The sequence below is a fragment of the Phodopus roborovskii genome, unplaced genomic scaffold, assembly GCF_943737965.1.
Source record: "Phodopus roborovskii unplaced genomic scaffold, PHOROB, whole genome shotgun sequence".
Taxonomy (NCBI): domain Eukaryota; kingdom Metazoa; phylum Chordata; class Mammalia; order Rodentia; family Cricetidae; genus Phodopus; species Phodopus roborovskii.
In genome coordinates, this window is record NW_026125739.1 from 641034 (window position 1) to 657162 (window position 16129).

A 16129-nucleotide genomic window follows, 5' to 3' on the forward strand; every position below is an offset into this window, starting at 1 on the left:
GTCTTTTCAGTTTGGGGCATTTTGAAGAGAAGGGTATTAAAGAATAAGAAGAGATTCTAAGAGCTACCCACCTGACATAAGGCCTAAGTGTTAACATACATGCTCTATGATCTGGGAAAGTCACCCATGACCTCTGACCTGAGTTTGCTGCTCTGTAAACAAAGCCTAATACCATGGCTTACTTCATGGGGCTTAGGAGACATGTGAACAGCCTACATCATACAAGCAACCTGAGTTCAGGTTGATTTGGCTAATTTGGATAGATGTGATTGTGGGCCCAGAACAACCATTTACAAGATTCAACTCAAAAGTCAGAATTGTGCTACCCACTGTGACACCATGCTAGCACGTCTACTGTTCTTTCCTGAACAGAACAACAAGATAATGTCCCTCAAACCTTGGCATTTTCTTCCTGGTGACTGTCAGTTCAGAGTCATCTACTTACCCTCAGACCAGGTGGGCCAGGATCACCTGTGTGTCCCTTGAAGCCCTGGAAGAAATACAATAAACTTATGACTCCTCAGATAATAGGCTTGGAGAGCGAAAAAGCAGAGAGCTGCAAAGTTGCCTGTATCATCCCATCTTCTAGTTGTGACTTACCCTGTTGCCTCTTGCCACCAGTTTCAGGGTGTCAGGCAGGGGTAGAAGAAAAGACATCAAGGAGAGACAAGAAGCAGCAAAGAGAGGCCTTCTCTGTGGGGGCCCCACTTTGAATAGTGATATAACCATTAAAAGTGCTCATTTCATGGTCTTGAAGCCCCAAAATGTGTATTTTGTTTTTCCATTTTATAAGTTCAGTCCTGTGTATCACCCAGAGAGAGAAAATGTACCATGATTCACACATAGGCACTTCCAATATAGAGGACACTTCTCCATGGCCATTTGCAACAAGAGGAGGACAGAAAGCTTGTATCATCATCTCCTGACAACACAAGCAAATGAAGACACAACTAGGGAGCAGAAAGCTTTAAGGTGAGACCATCCAAGGAGAACTCTATCATCTTAAAAGGCCCTCCAGTGTATGAATGTCCCAGTTGAGAAATGTAGCTTTTGCATCTCCGACCACCATAGCTGATTATATAATCTCCTGTCCTCTAGAGAATGGGAAAGTGGGATGAGAAAGAACAATGTGGTTTCACTAGTAATCAGTAGACACAGTAGACAGGGAGCCCCAGTATAAATGTTTGAGAATTTACTCACCTAAATCTGGGCTTATAACTGGAGTTCAATGACAGTCTGTCTAGCAACTACACAAGCTCTTAGTAGACATTGATGGGGAAAAGGTGAATGAGGAGTGGCAAGGAAGAGAAATGGAGTCATCTAAGATTTTGATTCAGTTTCAACTATTCTATGTCATACCTCAGAAGGGGTATCTGTCCTGGGAGCCCTAATATCACTATGGGTAATATAACAGAAATACTGCAACACCTAGCTCTTTCTTTCCAACTGCAGATGTTCATTGTGCTCTTGTAGCTGGGGGCTAAATCAAGTTTCTGCTATCCTCTTCAACTGTGGGACTGAAGTGTTTCATTTCTCTTTGCTAGGATTCAGTCTCCACATATGATCATGAGGATGAGACCCATTTCTGTAGTTACTGTCTGGACTGAATAAAGCAAAGCTGTTCAATTATTAAGAATTTGGTAAGGTTCTAGAATCTTCTTCAAATGACTGAATCCCAAGGCTAGCTGACTCCAAAGATGGGACTCTAACTTGCTCTTGTTCCATACACTCAGGACAAAAGCTCCAACTTGGGGAGGATTCATATGGCCAGGCACTCAGCTAAGAGTTTCATAAGTACCCTCCTCTCCTTTAACAGGCATGGCCCCCACACAGTTGTGACATCTACTATTATCAGCATTGCACAGAAGAGGAAACAGTTTTAGAAGTGGCCCATTTAATCAATAAATAACAAAGGAATTGACTCAGGTGTCTCTCTCCAAATTCATATCATTTTTCAAAGATTTGCTTTGACACTGAGAAGTCAACCAGAGGAACTGGTCCTCTTTCACCATCTCAGGTCTGCATCCCTGCCTTGAAACTCCCAATACAGAAGTGGGTCCAATTCCTAAGTCAGGACTTAGCCAATGGCTCTCTCCAACTGACAGGGTGCTTCTGTTAGTCCCATAAGCCAAGAGTTGCCTGATAAAACTGGGCCATTATTCACCAGTATCATTTAGTTAAGAGAAGAGATTTTAAGCCACAGTGAACAACCATTTGCCATATTTAAAATATCTTAAAAATGATTTAATGGGACCATCAACTTAAAGCATTTTTTGGAAAAAAACAATCAGCCATTGACTCATGGTTTTAGTCTGCATAAGCCAAAGCATTCATCCTTGCACCCAGATTTCTCCTGCTGCATGTGGAAGAACCACAGAGTTTGGGGAAAATGAACATTGATTTTCATGTTTTGTTTCCTCCTTAATGAATAGTAGCCAGATGATTTATTGATTTTTCAGCAGAAAAATAACACAAAGGGAGCAGAAGCAGTGTACTGATCCATTACTTCTTGATAGATATTGGATTTTGGGATTTTCATTAAACATCATTTTTAAATTAAGGAAGTATATTCAAAATTCAGTAGTATGAAGAGGTAAAACATTTAAAAATTAAAAATCTTAAAAACATTTTCATTATTATAGAAAATTACCTGTGTTTAGTGTAATAATTACATGTGGATTTAAATAAAGCTGCAATCTACATAACCATAGATATTAAGCATAAAAAATAGAATAAATATATAGTTATGAATTGATGGGGTAGGACTGGGGGGGGCTGGTATGGAAGTATTAAAGGGAAAGGATAGGGGAAGGCATAATGGGAGGGATGGCTAAAACAAATGGCCATTTGAGGGGTCACATGGAAACCTACTACAGTAGATGCTTCTTAAAATATATACATATATGAAGGAAATCTAAATGGAATCCCCAAATAATGAAGGAGACAAAGCCCCAATTAGATTTTTTTTGCCACTGAATGAAATCTCCAGTACTAGAAATTGGTTACATTTAATTGAATTGTTGGTCATAGAGACCCACCCCATGAACACCCCAAACAACCCAGGCCATTTTCAAGGCTATAGGGTTCTGTCCACAAACTGTTAAGCCCCTACTGCTGAAGTAGCCTACACAAGCACACGCATACACAGCTCACTGAATGAGGAGAAGCTGAGCTAGGATTTAACTAATTAGAGCCTTTGGAGAAAGGCAGTTATAAACTCTTCCGTCTACAATGGTATCCTGTCTGCATGGTACGCTGGTGCAAAAGTGGAACAAAAGTTGTGGGAGTAACCAGCCACTATCTATTTGTATTTAAGGTCCACTCCATAAGATTTAACCCATTCTTGATAATGCTTAGATGGTTAACAACCTGAGACTACATAGGCCTCAGACCTAGGGGAAACCAATTACTATTTTTTGCCTAAAGGAACATAACAATAAAATACTCCAGGGAATTATATTCTGCTGTACTTATAGATCAGTGTCTTGCTCAGACACCATCAGAGAAACTTCCTACTGCTGCAGATGGGAATACAGAGACCCAGAGAGAGGGGGGAGAAAGAGAGAGAGAGAGAGAGAGAGAGAGAGAGAGAGAAGAAGAGAGACAGAGAGAGACACACACAGAGAGAAAGACCTTAGAACATTCAGTTCTAAATGGAATGTCCCTGTCAAATACCACCACCCCAGCTCAAGATTAGCAGAAGAGGCAGCAGAAAGATTGAAAGAGCCAGAGAGGATGGAAACAAGGACCTTCTAGACACAGCAGGACTGATACACATATGAACTCACAGAGACCAGTACAGAATCTACATGGATTCCATGGGTCTAAGCCAGATGGAGTCCCACTGCTAAGATGTGAAGTAGACACAAGATCCAATCTCTCACCCAGAAGTCATCTTCTGTTGATACGCTCTTGCAAAGAATAAATTAGTTTTCTTCAATGGAATCTCAGTGGCTATACACATTTCATGGTAGACACATGCACAGCAGCAGACAGCCAACACAAAACAAAATCAACAGTTTTTTGGAGGATATTATTTTTACCCTCCTAATGATTTCTGGGCATTTTTTTAACCTTACAGGTATTTTACTCATATGTTATGGTTTCTGATTTTGTGTTTTTATGGTATTTCTGTGTGTGCAAATGTGTGTCTCTCCCCATTCTCTCATTTATTTTGTCCTATTCTAGTTGTTTGTTAGGGGCTTTTTACTTGCTTGTTTGTTTTTTAATGAGAGAAAAAATGGGTATAGATTTGGGTGAGTGGAGAGATGGAGAGGAGAGGAAACTGTTATCAGAATTTATTGTAGTTTTAAAAATCTATTCTCAATTTAAAAAGGAAAAATAAATATTTCATTTCATTCAAGAAGTAATGTTGACTGCCCTTTATTATGTTGTAGAATTAGAAGCTGATTACTTTCTTCTTTGCAACATTCTTGCCTTTCTTTCTAGTATCACCATTGCTATATTGTGTAGTTAGATTGATTTACACAACCACAAAAGTGTTAGTTAGGGCACTAAAGGAAACAGCAGGAGAAGTTTTTCCAGTGACAAAGTACAAGCATTCCCGAGGCCCTGTGTACCCTATCCTCAGCACTGCAAAACTCAGCATGGGCAGTGTGAGTCTGTAACCCCAGCAAGCAGAAGGTAGAAAGTAGAAGCAAAATGAGAAATTAGCTGGGTGATGGTGGTGCACAACTTTAATCCCAGCACTAGAAAGCAGAGATAGGTATATCTCTGTGAGTTTCAGGCCAGCCTGTTTCAGGAAAGGCTCCAAAGCCACACAGAGAAACCCTGTTTCAAAAGACAAACAACAAACAAACAGAAATCGAAGGTCATCCTCAGTGTCATAATGGCTTCAAGACCAGCCTGGGTTACAAGAAATCATGACTCCAAAACCAAGGGTATTTTTTTTTTTTTTTTTTGCTAAAATCAAAACAACAAAAACCCACCAACTAGCAAAACACCTGGTTTTCCCTTTACTTTTTCAGAGTAGAGAAAGAATGAAGAAAGTTTAAAACACTAATTAGTCCCACATGGCTTGCAGTCTAGGGGATAGAAGCTACAGTGGCTTTCAGAGAGAGCAGCACTTGTTACAAAGCAACAGATTTAGGGAATTTAGAAGGTCTGCACACTTTTTGGAGACAGACAGTACAGGACCCACACTTACCTGAGGACCTCTGGCTCCCTCTGCTCCTGATAGGCCTGGCTCTCCTGTCTTACCCTTAATTGAGGAAAAAAAAAAAGAAGAGACTAAGGCTCCCATCTTTAGGATCTTTAGATATTTGGATGTCTGCCCTACATAATACTGCATTCCCACATGACACTGGCCAGTCAGTTCATCAGCCCTGGCCTCAGTATTTCCAATGTATTTCCAGCCTTTAATATGAGCTTTCCAGCCTAACAGGGCCTCAAATGAACACATGGATGCTGAATTTGTTATAAAGCTGTTGTCCAGTTACTAGCATTTCTTACTGAGTAGCACGATCTTAATTTTTAACCCACAACTACTAATCCATTTATTTCCACATGATCTTGGCCTACCATGGAATGCCAGACCTTCATCTCCTTTGCCTGCTACATGATGACTGCTCAGTGTCTCTGCAGAGAAGAGAGAAATTTCCTATTTATCCCTGCTTTTATCCTGATTCTGCCCAGCTATGTCACTTCTTGTCTGTCCAATAAGCCAATCAGTGTTTTATTCACTAATAAGAGAAACATATATACAGAAGAACATTCCCCATCACAAGCCTTCACAGTGTGTTCAGGCCTGGTGTATTCCTAATTTTTTCTGTTGTGATGATAATTCAAGCCTTATCCACCAAGTAACCATTGGAAGGGCCTCTTCACTGTCAGAGTGTTCTGCCCTTATGACAAACTATAAAACCATCTTAATTATTAATGACTTGATTCACAAAAGCTCTTCAAGGCAGCCATGAACTATTACATTTCCCCAATGCCCACATTGAAGATCAAAGCAGTTTTATTTTAACAGACTTCAAAGGACAAAGCTAAAGAACACCTCAGCTTCCTGTCACCCAGACAGAACCTCAGGCTACAAGTGGCACCACTCACATAGGCCTGTGATATGATTTACAGTCCTTTCCACATTCCATGTTCTCAGATATAAAGGAATACAAGGACACAGTTGCTATACAAAATTATTGCCCACAATTTGGCATAACCAAACCATGAAGAAAGACTGTTGAGGTACAGACAAATGGCTCAGAAGTAGAGAAGAAGATACAGAGGAGGGGGTGAAAGGTGAAGGGTAGATGTGCTAGTTCTGTATCTTCACTGTCACTTGAGGACGGCCCTCTAAACACTATGCATTTTGTTTTTACACAGAGTAAATTTTGAGGAATTCCATTGGGTTAACATTACAGGGGGAGAGAATGGGGTACTTTTAGATTCAGAGGGAAATTTCAAACAAAAGCTAGGAAGCAAAGGCTGGCTTTCAAATTAGCTTTCTTGCACAACTCATCCAAGTTCAACTGTGTGCTAATGAGCATCATTTCCTTCAGCATCTATTTCTGCAGTTTTAAATTTCAGATAGTCCACCTTGTATGCTTTGGCCTGGCCCAATAACCAAGGTGATTTTTACTACTAGTCCAGTTGCTAGCATACAAGCAGCCAGTATCAAATGGAGAATATCCCTGAATTTGACATGATTAAAGTGTGTTTGGAATTATGATGAATCCTCATTGAGTACCAATGGAAGATAAACCTTTGGAAAACCCCAGGGCCAGAAGGAGAGTAGGTTATCTATTCAAGGACACACAGTGAGGTTTGTAATTGAAAGGATAACTGAAACTCTGGACTTCATTCTAAACAACAATGGATGCTCAGGTATATCTTATTAAAACATTAAACAACAGGAAATTCAAAACGATGTTTATCTGTTTATCTATACACTGACATGTTCATCCATCCACTAGGCTATCATATACCTCTTATCTATCCATCTTTCTGTTTCTCCATGTATGCCCCTCACACAAGAATGGATTGAAGTGTAGAAGAGACATGTAGTAATTACTGCCATTCTCCATCTTCATACACCAGCACTAGGCATAAGGATACCTGCTGCAATGGAAGATAAAAATATACCCAGTGTGCTTTTTACAGCTTCTCAGAATACTCAACGAGCCTGAATCCCAGCTGTTTCTAGAGGTATCCCTCACCTGCCTGTCTTTTATGACCTCTCCTCCCCATGGTCCATTTGTTTCCTCACTCTATGGGGCTCCATTTTGTAGGATCCCCTCATGTCATCAGAGTCCCTACCTCAGGATCTTAGGGGATCTTGGAGTTTACCCATCCAATGCCAACTTCTTCTGAACACAGCTCAGGGTAATAAACTATCAGGATGTCTCTGTTGAAAATTCCACAGAAAATATTAAAGACTCAGGGATACATAACTCAGGGGTCTCACAACCCTTTTATGAGATCACTGAGTCTGACCTGGTCAATGAGAACCGGCTACCTCCTGTGTGAATCTTGATGGCCTGGAACAGGACTGGCCTTGTATCACAATGATAGTCCCTGGAGCAGGCATTCAATAAACTGACGGAATAAAGTCTAGTGACCCTGTGCTATAGGGACAACTTCTAGGGACAATACTAATTCAGCACAAAGATAGATAATGGCTTTGAGACAGGAGCACTGAGCTCTGGGTCAGAATCAGAGACCCAATTCCCAGAGACTTCACTCACCAGCTGGAGAACCTTGATCCAGCTGTTAGCCTCTGTGTATCCCATTTTCTCATCTGGTGACAATAAGAGCATACATAACCCTGGGCTTTTCTGGGGTTTAAATGGGAAATGGAGTGAAGGGATGGCTGTTCAGGTATTCCCAAGAATGTCACTCTATCCTCTGCATACCACTTCTCAATCACCCCACCCTCTGTCTGCAACCTGCCTCTTCAGGCAACTTCATGGGGCATCACATTTTGTCCTCATATTCTGTTCTTTCTCCCTTAGCAGTGAATTTGGGCTGTTGCAACTGACAAACAGTATAAAGTGATGAAGGAGATACTTTAGGAAAGCTGTGTACTATTTGGAAAGAGTCACAATAGCTTACAGCCAAGCAAATTAATCAAACCATGAACCTCACAACTTTTATGTAATCCCACTTAGTGGCTGTAAAGGCTCCACATTGCTGACCTCACCAGCAGATAAATAGGGCAGAGGCAAAGAGGATCTCACTAAAAATAATTAAGAGTTAAATAAAGCTGGTGTGCTGTGCATCCTTTACCTCATTTGATCTCCATCTTCTAGCAAGTTAGTATATTACCATTTATCCAACTGAAGGAGACTGAAGCTCAGAGAGGTTATTTTACTCATTCAAGGTCACACAGCTTATGAGGAAGACGCCAGCATCCAATGCCGTTTTGTTGCTATTGTTATTGCTGGGGTTGGGCATAAAATTAATTTCATTTCTTATATTAAATTTAGATGTATCAATAGATAATAGATTGCTTAAAAATTTTAAAAGAGGGACTAGAGAGATAGCTTAGGTATTAAGAGCCCTTGATGTTCTGAAAAATCAGAGTTTTCTTATCAGCACCCACATCAGGTAGCTTTAGTTCGTACTTGACAACTGTTTTGTTATATATAATTTTACTATGTTAAAGTTAATATCTTTTTTGTTTAGACAGAGAAGAGGGGATGCTAGGGGATGCCCTTCTGTATATAAGTTTCTCTTATTGGTTGATGAATAAAACACTGTTTGACTAATGAGGCAGTAAGATAGGCTGGACTAGGAAAATAGGAGAATTCTGGGAAAGGTAGGCAGACAGGGTCCTCCAGAAGAGATGCCATGTAGGTCACCAAAGGAGTAACAGGTCTGGTCCTTTCTCTGGTGAGATAAGACCACATGGAAATACTTAGATTAATGGAAATGGGATAGTAATTAAAATAACTAGTCGATAAGAATCCCCAGTCTTTGGTCAACAGTTTTATAATTAATATAAGTCTCTGTGTGTTCTTTTGGGGCTGTGGGTAGCTGCAGGATCAGGTTGGCTGGAAAGAACTTACAGCAACACTAAACAGTTTCTTATTTCAGCTGCAAAGCAAGGCTGCTTTCCGTATAGGACTCTGGAAGTGATACATAGGTCATATTTATGTGTCTGGATCATAGGAGCCCTTCAACATCTCAGAAAAGGTGTTGAGAATGGATGGGTTTGGCATGTGGGTAAGTGTAAAGCCCCTTACCGGTTCTCCAGGGGGACCTGGGTTTCCATCTCTGCCCTGTTTCCCTTCTTCTCCCTGCAAGATAAACTCAAATTACTTAGTAGGTCAAGGAAGACTAAAGAGAAGGAATGACAGTCACAAAAGCAACCATGTCTCTGTGCAGCAGCAGCAGCTTTATATCCAGTTAGCAGCACACTGGTGTCTCCCCTTACTCCTGGAGTCTGGAAGAGGATCTCTCAGTCAGTACCTGATATCATGGAAAAGCAGACCATTTTGCAATTACGTCATGATTCCCTTTATTTATCTGCAAAAGCCCCCACTTTGTTCCTCACTGTGGATCATTTTAATGAATAATTTAACTAGGGTGTGGGTGATGAAAGAAATCACACAGCAAAAGACTTACCTGTGCTCCTGAGGAATAATGGGGTACTAGGAAAGAGGATCAGGTTGCTTGGCTCAAGAAAGTACAGTGATGCTTTACACTTCTCTCTAAAAAACCAAGCTGAGTCTCACTCTAGACCCTCTACCTGAGCTGATCTCAACTCTAGATGAGGATACTGTAGCCTTGATGTTTATTTGATAACTAAGTACATATTCAGGGTCTCCGAAGATGGCAAAGATAAGACAGAAGAGAGTCCAAACCGAGGCCACTTGAATTCAAGAGAAAGTAGCAAAACTGAGTAAAAAAGAATTCAGTTGAGTGAGGATTAAATTCTACTTGCACCTCGGAGGCATATAACCTTGGATCCTTGATGCCTTTTAGCCTAAGAAGAAATATTAAATACTCCCTGCAGGAAGTCACAGGTTACCATTCCCAAATGCTCAGCAAAACACTGTCACTGGCCAGTGAGGCTGCCACACTTATAGACAGTTGTCAATGAAACTGTGTATTGTCTTCACTTAGCCTGTAGTGCCCGAGTAGGGAGGATGCTGCTGCAAGCAATGATCAGAATGCATTGCCTATTCAGGCTGATGACCCACTGCTTGTTTCATTGGTACCTGTCATTTTTTATGGATGCTCTTCTCAGAATTTTTATGTGAACTTCAAGTAAACCAACTCATGGATCCATCTCCTCTGCACTTAAAAGCTCAAGGAGCATCATGGAAGAGTATAAAGACTATACTAGCTTGAGAATTAGGAAGTCTGTGAAATTATATCTGCTAGAAATGACAGGAAAGTTTCACCAATGATACCACAACAGTATAGCAGCCCAAACAAGACCCAGTGACACCAACACACATATTAATGAAGAAGGAAGAAATCTCAGGGTAACTCTACTAGACAAAGAACTACAGGAGACTAAGAAATGCTGGAGAGGAGAGAATTAGTCTTCCCCAGATATGATGCCCCAAGCTGACCATCAATACCAAGTGGTTAGCCTTGAAATCACACACACACACACACACACACACCACACAAGTCAAGTAACACTAAATGGACACAGGTTATTTTTTATATATTTATGTGTTTACATGTATATGTAAATATGTAATTATTTATACATAATAACATTATGAAAAGCTTTGGATTCCTTCCAGACTAATGTGGTTTGATCAAGCCAGACCGCCTGAAACAGAGTGCCAGGTGATCCTACATTCAAAACAGCTGGACAAAGCATCCTTACGGACTACAGCCAGGATTTCTGCATCTTCTTAGAATCCCCCATGACAGCGCCCCTTATCAGCAGGAAGTAGTTTGGAAAGAACGACGCCCAAATTCCCAAATATTGTCTATAAATGTTTGTTTTCATTTAAATGGACTTGGTTATATAAAATAAATAAATAAATAAAATATTATATATATTTAAATAATAATTAAAGAAAAAGAGGCCATGAATTTGAAAGTGAGATCTGGGAGGGCATGCAAACACTGTAGGAGGGAAAGAAGGGATGGGGAAATTATGTAATTAATTTTACTTTAATTAAAAATACACAAAGATTAAAAAGTTCAGTTATTCCTCCATATACACAGAGGCCATGTGGAGGAGGGTCCAGAGAGCTGCAGAGTCAGTTTGATAGAATCCATGGAAAGGAAGGATTCCAGCAAACTCAGGTTAGAAAAAGCAATGTCTGGGACCTTCAGGTGTGACCCTCCATCCCTGAATGCAGTGACTTGAGAGTGTTCTGTGGCCTCTTGTGTAATCTGAGAAATAAACACGGCTTCCAAAGACAGGAAACCTATCTTTTGAGAGTGGCTTGGATGGAGTTCCTAACCTTGTGAACCTTGGATTTCTCACCTTAAATTAATAAAGATACATTGTGTTCATGCTGCAGGGTTAAGACTTCATGAAATACCACAGATGCAGAGTGTTTTATCTAGCAAGCATGGCAGGGAGATGGCCCTTAATAAATGAAAAGACTCATTGGTTCGCTTCCTGGTGTTGGTCCTCAGAAGTTAGTGAGCTTCCTGGCCTTTGCATTCCTCCTAGTAACTAGCAGCATTAGAAGGGGTTAAATATTGCCTGTCTGTAATACATACATATAGCAATGCCTGTCTGCAGTTGCTTCTACCTGTCACACCTTCTTCCTTCCTCCTGTTACTTTTCTCTGCATACATACCTTGACCTTTCCTGAGCTTCCCTGTACCTTTCTAAGGAAACTCCAGGAGTGTCATCAATCTAGCTTGGCTGTTCATCCCCTGAGACCCTATAGTCTTTATGGCAAATGTAACTTGGTACATCTTGCTCTGTACCAAGTTACAAATGCAAATGTAACTTGGTACAGCTTGCTCTTCCCTCTTTGAAGTGTCTTCTCAGGAAATTTCAGTCTCCTGTGGAACTAAAACTTTGAAAGCACAATTCAGGGACTTGCTATCATTCATGTGTAACTCATTTGCCTTGTCCCACCATTTAGCTTGGACTGAGAAGGTACTAACTTGACACCATTAGGGAAGTCAAATGAAAAGTGTTATAAATGCAAGAGACATTCATAATATGCCCTAAATTCTGTGATAGGACTTTCAAAGGCTGGTATTAAGTTCAGATTTCATTTTTTAATTAATATCATTTTATTAATGTGTGTGTGCATGCACAGAGTGTGTGTTTGCCACATGCGTATGCATGATCATATAGGCCAGAAGAAGGCATTGAATCCCTTGGAAGTATAGGAGGTTGTGAACTTCCCCATGTGGCAACTGAACTCATGTTCATAGGACAGCAAGCACCATCCCTCCAGGCTCTGCTTTTAAGTTTAGTTCACGTTTATACCTAACCCTCCTGGGAGTTCATGAGCATGTCTCAGGAGTAGATGATGTCTAATGGTGTGATTTATTAATGAGTGGGATACACTTGTGTGGAGGGTTCTATGTGCACAGCAAACTATGGGGAACTTTATGCATCTGGATGGAAGTCATAGTAGTTCTCACTGTCCTAGTAGAGGAAGGAAAATAGCTGGAATGACTTTAGTTGGGGAGGGAGTTAAGAGAAATAGATAAGAATAAGCTGGAGAGGAAAGACGGTTGGGAAATGTGGATCAAGAGGTAACCATAACCTTCTTCTGCCCTTTAATCAAAAGTCACAGGGAGGAAGGCCCATAACTATGCACAGAAAGAAGCCAGTGTAAGCCCAGTCTAAGTATAATAGTGATGATAGGCATGTGAGAAAAAAAAAAGTAATATGATTAGTGCTACATTGAAGAGGGGGGATAGGTAGAAAAAGCATGGAAAGTAAGACCTTTATCTCAGTCTTAAAGGCCAGAAAGAAGAAGAGTGAGGAAGAGGACTGGACAGAGTTAAGAAAACTGTGTGATTATATCTATGGCTTCTTGCCTCTAATCTCAGCCCATGTAAATGATAAGGGGTTGGTGCAAAACCCAAAATGGAGATTTTTGGTTACTTGGCTTTACCATTAATAGAATCAAATCACTATGATATGTGAACCTCAACATGTTCCTTAACTTCTAGGGTTACAATAGTTTTCATGATAGCTGCCTAAGAGATGTCTCCTTTATCAGTGGTCATTATTGTTAGACAGTTGAGGACAAAGAGAACTCAGAGAGATATTCATCCATTCCCATATTTCTTTTATTACTCTTTGCTATGTGGGGACCCAATACTGAACACATGTAGATGCCCTTATCTTATCATAGGAACTGAAACCCACAATACAATTTCCAATTACCTTCTTTATTATATTCCCCAATCTAGTACACAGGAACTTGCTACTTAGAGATACTGAAAGTAAGGAGTAGGGTTTTTTTCCACCCGCCGCTGGTCTTGTCCTGCTGCCATGCCAGCCCCAAATAACACACAGAGACTCTGTAATAGGTAAAATGCTAGTGGCCCGGTACTAGTTTCTGATCGGCTAGCTCTGTCTTAAGTATTAACCCATTTCTGCTGATCTATGTATTTTCATGTGTCCTTCTCTTACCGGTTAGCCGGCCGGCATTCTGTTGTCTCCAGATCCTCCATCTTGGCTCTTTACTTATTACTTCCTCTTCCTCCTTGTCTCCTAGTCCCTCCTATCTTCCCTTCCTATTGGCCAACAGTGCTTTATTCAGTAACCAGTAACATATTTACAGAATTGCATCTCCCATCAACTGAATAATAATAAAAAAGAGAGTATTACCAGAGCCAGAGTGCAGATTCAGAAACAAAGGGGAAAAAGACAGGAGACTAGGAGTTTACCCTGGCTGAGAATGAAACAGGAATGAAAACCTGAGCTGAGATTGGGACCAAGGGGATCTGTACATTCCTAGCATATTCAACATAGGTTTGATTAGAATAAGTAAGCAGCAATAACATACATGTGTATATGTATATGTGTATGTGTGTACTTGCACACATATATATGATTATGTAAGTATGTATGTATATATGCATGTATATATGCATGTATGAATGTAGTAAGTCCAAGGAAGAAGAAAACCTTTAAAGGTAAGTTGAATTAGGGTATGTGGATGTAGCACATTTACCTACTGTACATGTGATGGTAGATGTCATTCTGTATATGTTTCTCATACTGGTTAATGAGTAAAGCACTGTTGGCCAATAGGAAAGGAAGATAGGAGGAAATAGGAAGGAGGAAGGGGGGTCAACATGGAGAGTCTGGAGAGACTAGAACCACCAGCTGCCTCCCGCTGGTAAGACCACGTGGAAATACATAGAAATGGGTTAATAATTAACACAGAGCTAGCCGATAAGAAACTAGTAATTGGCCAACAGAATTACATCATATACAGAGTCTCTGTGTGTTATTTGGGGCTGGCGCGGCAGCGGAACAAGACTCAGCAGCGGGCAGAAAAAAAATTACTCCTTACAAATGGCGCCCATGTGGCTAATAAGAACTTACACTTAAAATTTAACAAAAGCTTAAAAAAGGGTTTTAGAAACAAAAGAACAGAGACAAGCAAGGTTCCTTGGGAACAGCATTTTTCTCGGTTGGAATCTAACTTGTGAGAGACAAGCAGATTGCGCATCTCCTTTAAGAGAAGTTTCCTGACTCAGCATAAGTGGCAAAAAACCGCACAGCATTTAAGAAGCACTGCTAACAATTTATTGGTGTGTATGAGAGATGGCAATGGCAGCGACCACATCTCCAAGCCGGCAGCATGCTTGCTGGATGGCAATGCAGACCAAGGCGGTGGGCACAGCTTTCAGTGCTGGTGGAAAAAGTACCTGCCACCATCTTTGGTAAACCACAGCAGGAAAAAATATGACTTTCATTTCAGCAATGTTGTTGTTTACCAGATAAAAGACTCATGGCCAGAAAAATATAAACATTTACATTAAAGACAGACTCGTATTAAGAAAAACCTCTAAAGGTTTACATTGTGTTTTAAAATATACGTAGACATGGAAAAAAAATAAAATGGTTTTAAAAAGACAGAGAACAGCTGGATGTGGTAGCACAAGCCTTTAATCCCAGCACTCGGAAGACAGAGGCAAGCAGATTTCTGTGATTCCAAGTAAACCTGGTATGCAGAGTAAATTCCAGGACAGATAAGAGTTACACAGAGAAACCCTGTCTCAAAAAAATAAAAAATAAAAAGTAAAAGAAACAGAGTAATAATAAAGCCACGTAAAGATGAAAAGCTCAGAGAGAATCTGGTTACTGTATGGTGTTGTATTGTCTGTGTATCTTTTGACTGCTGAGGAAATAACAACTGTTAAAACAAATGGTGCTGGATCCATCCAATTTATATTTTTAAAAATGCTTTGACTCAAAAATTTAAGTTCAAGGACAAGTTACTGGGGAAAAGGATTTCTATTTTTGTTTCCACAGAAAATAAAAAGCTGTGGATTCCTTCCAGACTAATGTGATTTGATCAAGCCAGGCCCCCTGAAACAGAGTCACTGGTGATTTAACATTCAAAACAGCTTGGACAAAGTAGCCTCGCAGACTACAACCAGGATTTCAGCATCTTCTTAGGATTCCCCCATGACAGTGACCTTTACCAGCAGGAAGTAGTTTGGAAAGAACGACGCCCGAATTCCCAAATATCGTTTATAAATGTTTGTTTTCATTTAAATTGACTTGGTTATAAATGGTTAATGATCACAACCAATATCCTTTTAAAGGTAAAATGGGAATTATGGTATAGATATGAATACTTTGTTTTGGAATGGATTTTCATTTATTGATACAATTTAAGGTCAATGTTGTGATATGTATATTTCTCTTCTTGTTTATGTATTGTGTTTATATAGCTCATTTAAAAATGTAATGTATAATTTAGTACAGATTTTAGATAGTTACCTACAATAGTCAAAACTTATAGCTAGGTGAGTTAGGTTTTCTAGATATGCAGAGATATATTTGAGATAGATAGGCATTCTTCAAACCTTTCAAAGATCTACAGAATATGGCATTTAAAATGGTTTAGGGTTTTTCTTGACAATGAGACATAATTGTTCCTGGCAACACCACATGTGTCAGAAAGGAAGATGGACATTAAAGAAACTCATTATAGAGTTTGCTTCCAATATGGTAAGACTAGCCATTTGA

The 16129-nt window shown here is 40.0% G+C and overlaps 1 protein-coding gene across 1 annotated transcript in view; it reads right to left on the reverse strand.

Annotated features, from left to right (window-relative positions):
- Col22a1 (collagen type XXII alpha 1 chain) overlaps positions 1-16129 on the reverse strand; it is a 245476-nt gene that overhangs the window by 33216 nt on the left and 196131 nt on the right. Inside the window, exons 50-52 of the mRNA XM_051178562.1 lie at positions 9207-9260; positions 5168-5221; positions 446-490 (exon numbers count right to left, since the gene is read on the reverse strand). Coding sequence (XP_051034519.1) covers positions 446-490; positions 5168-5221; positions 9207-9260 — 153 coding nt within the window. The remainder of the gene's footprint in view (positions 1-445; positions 491-5167; positions 5222-9206; positions 9261-16129) is intronic.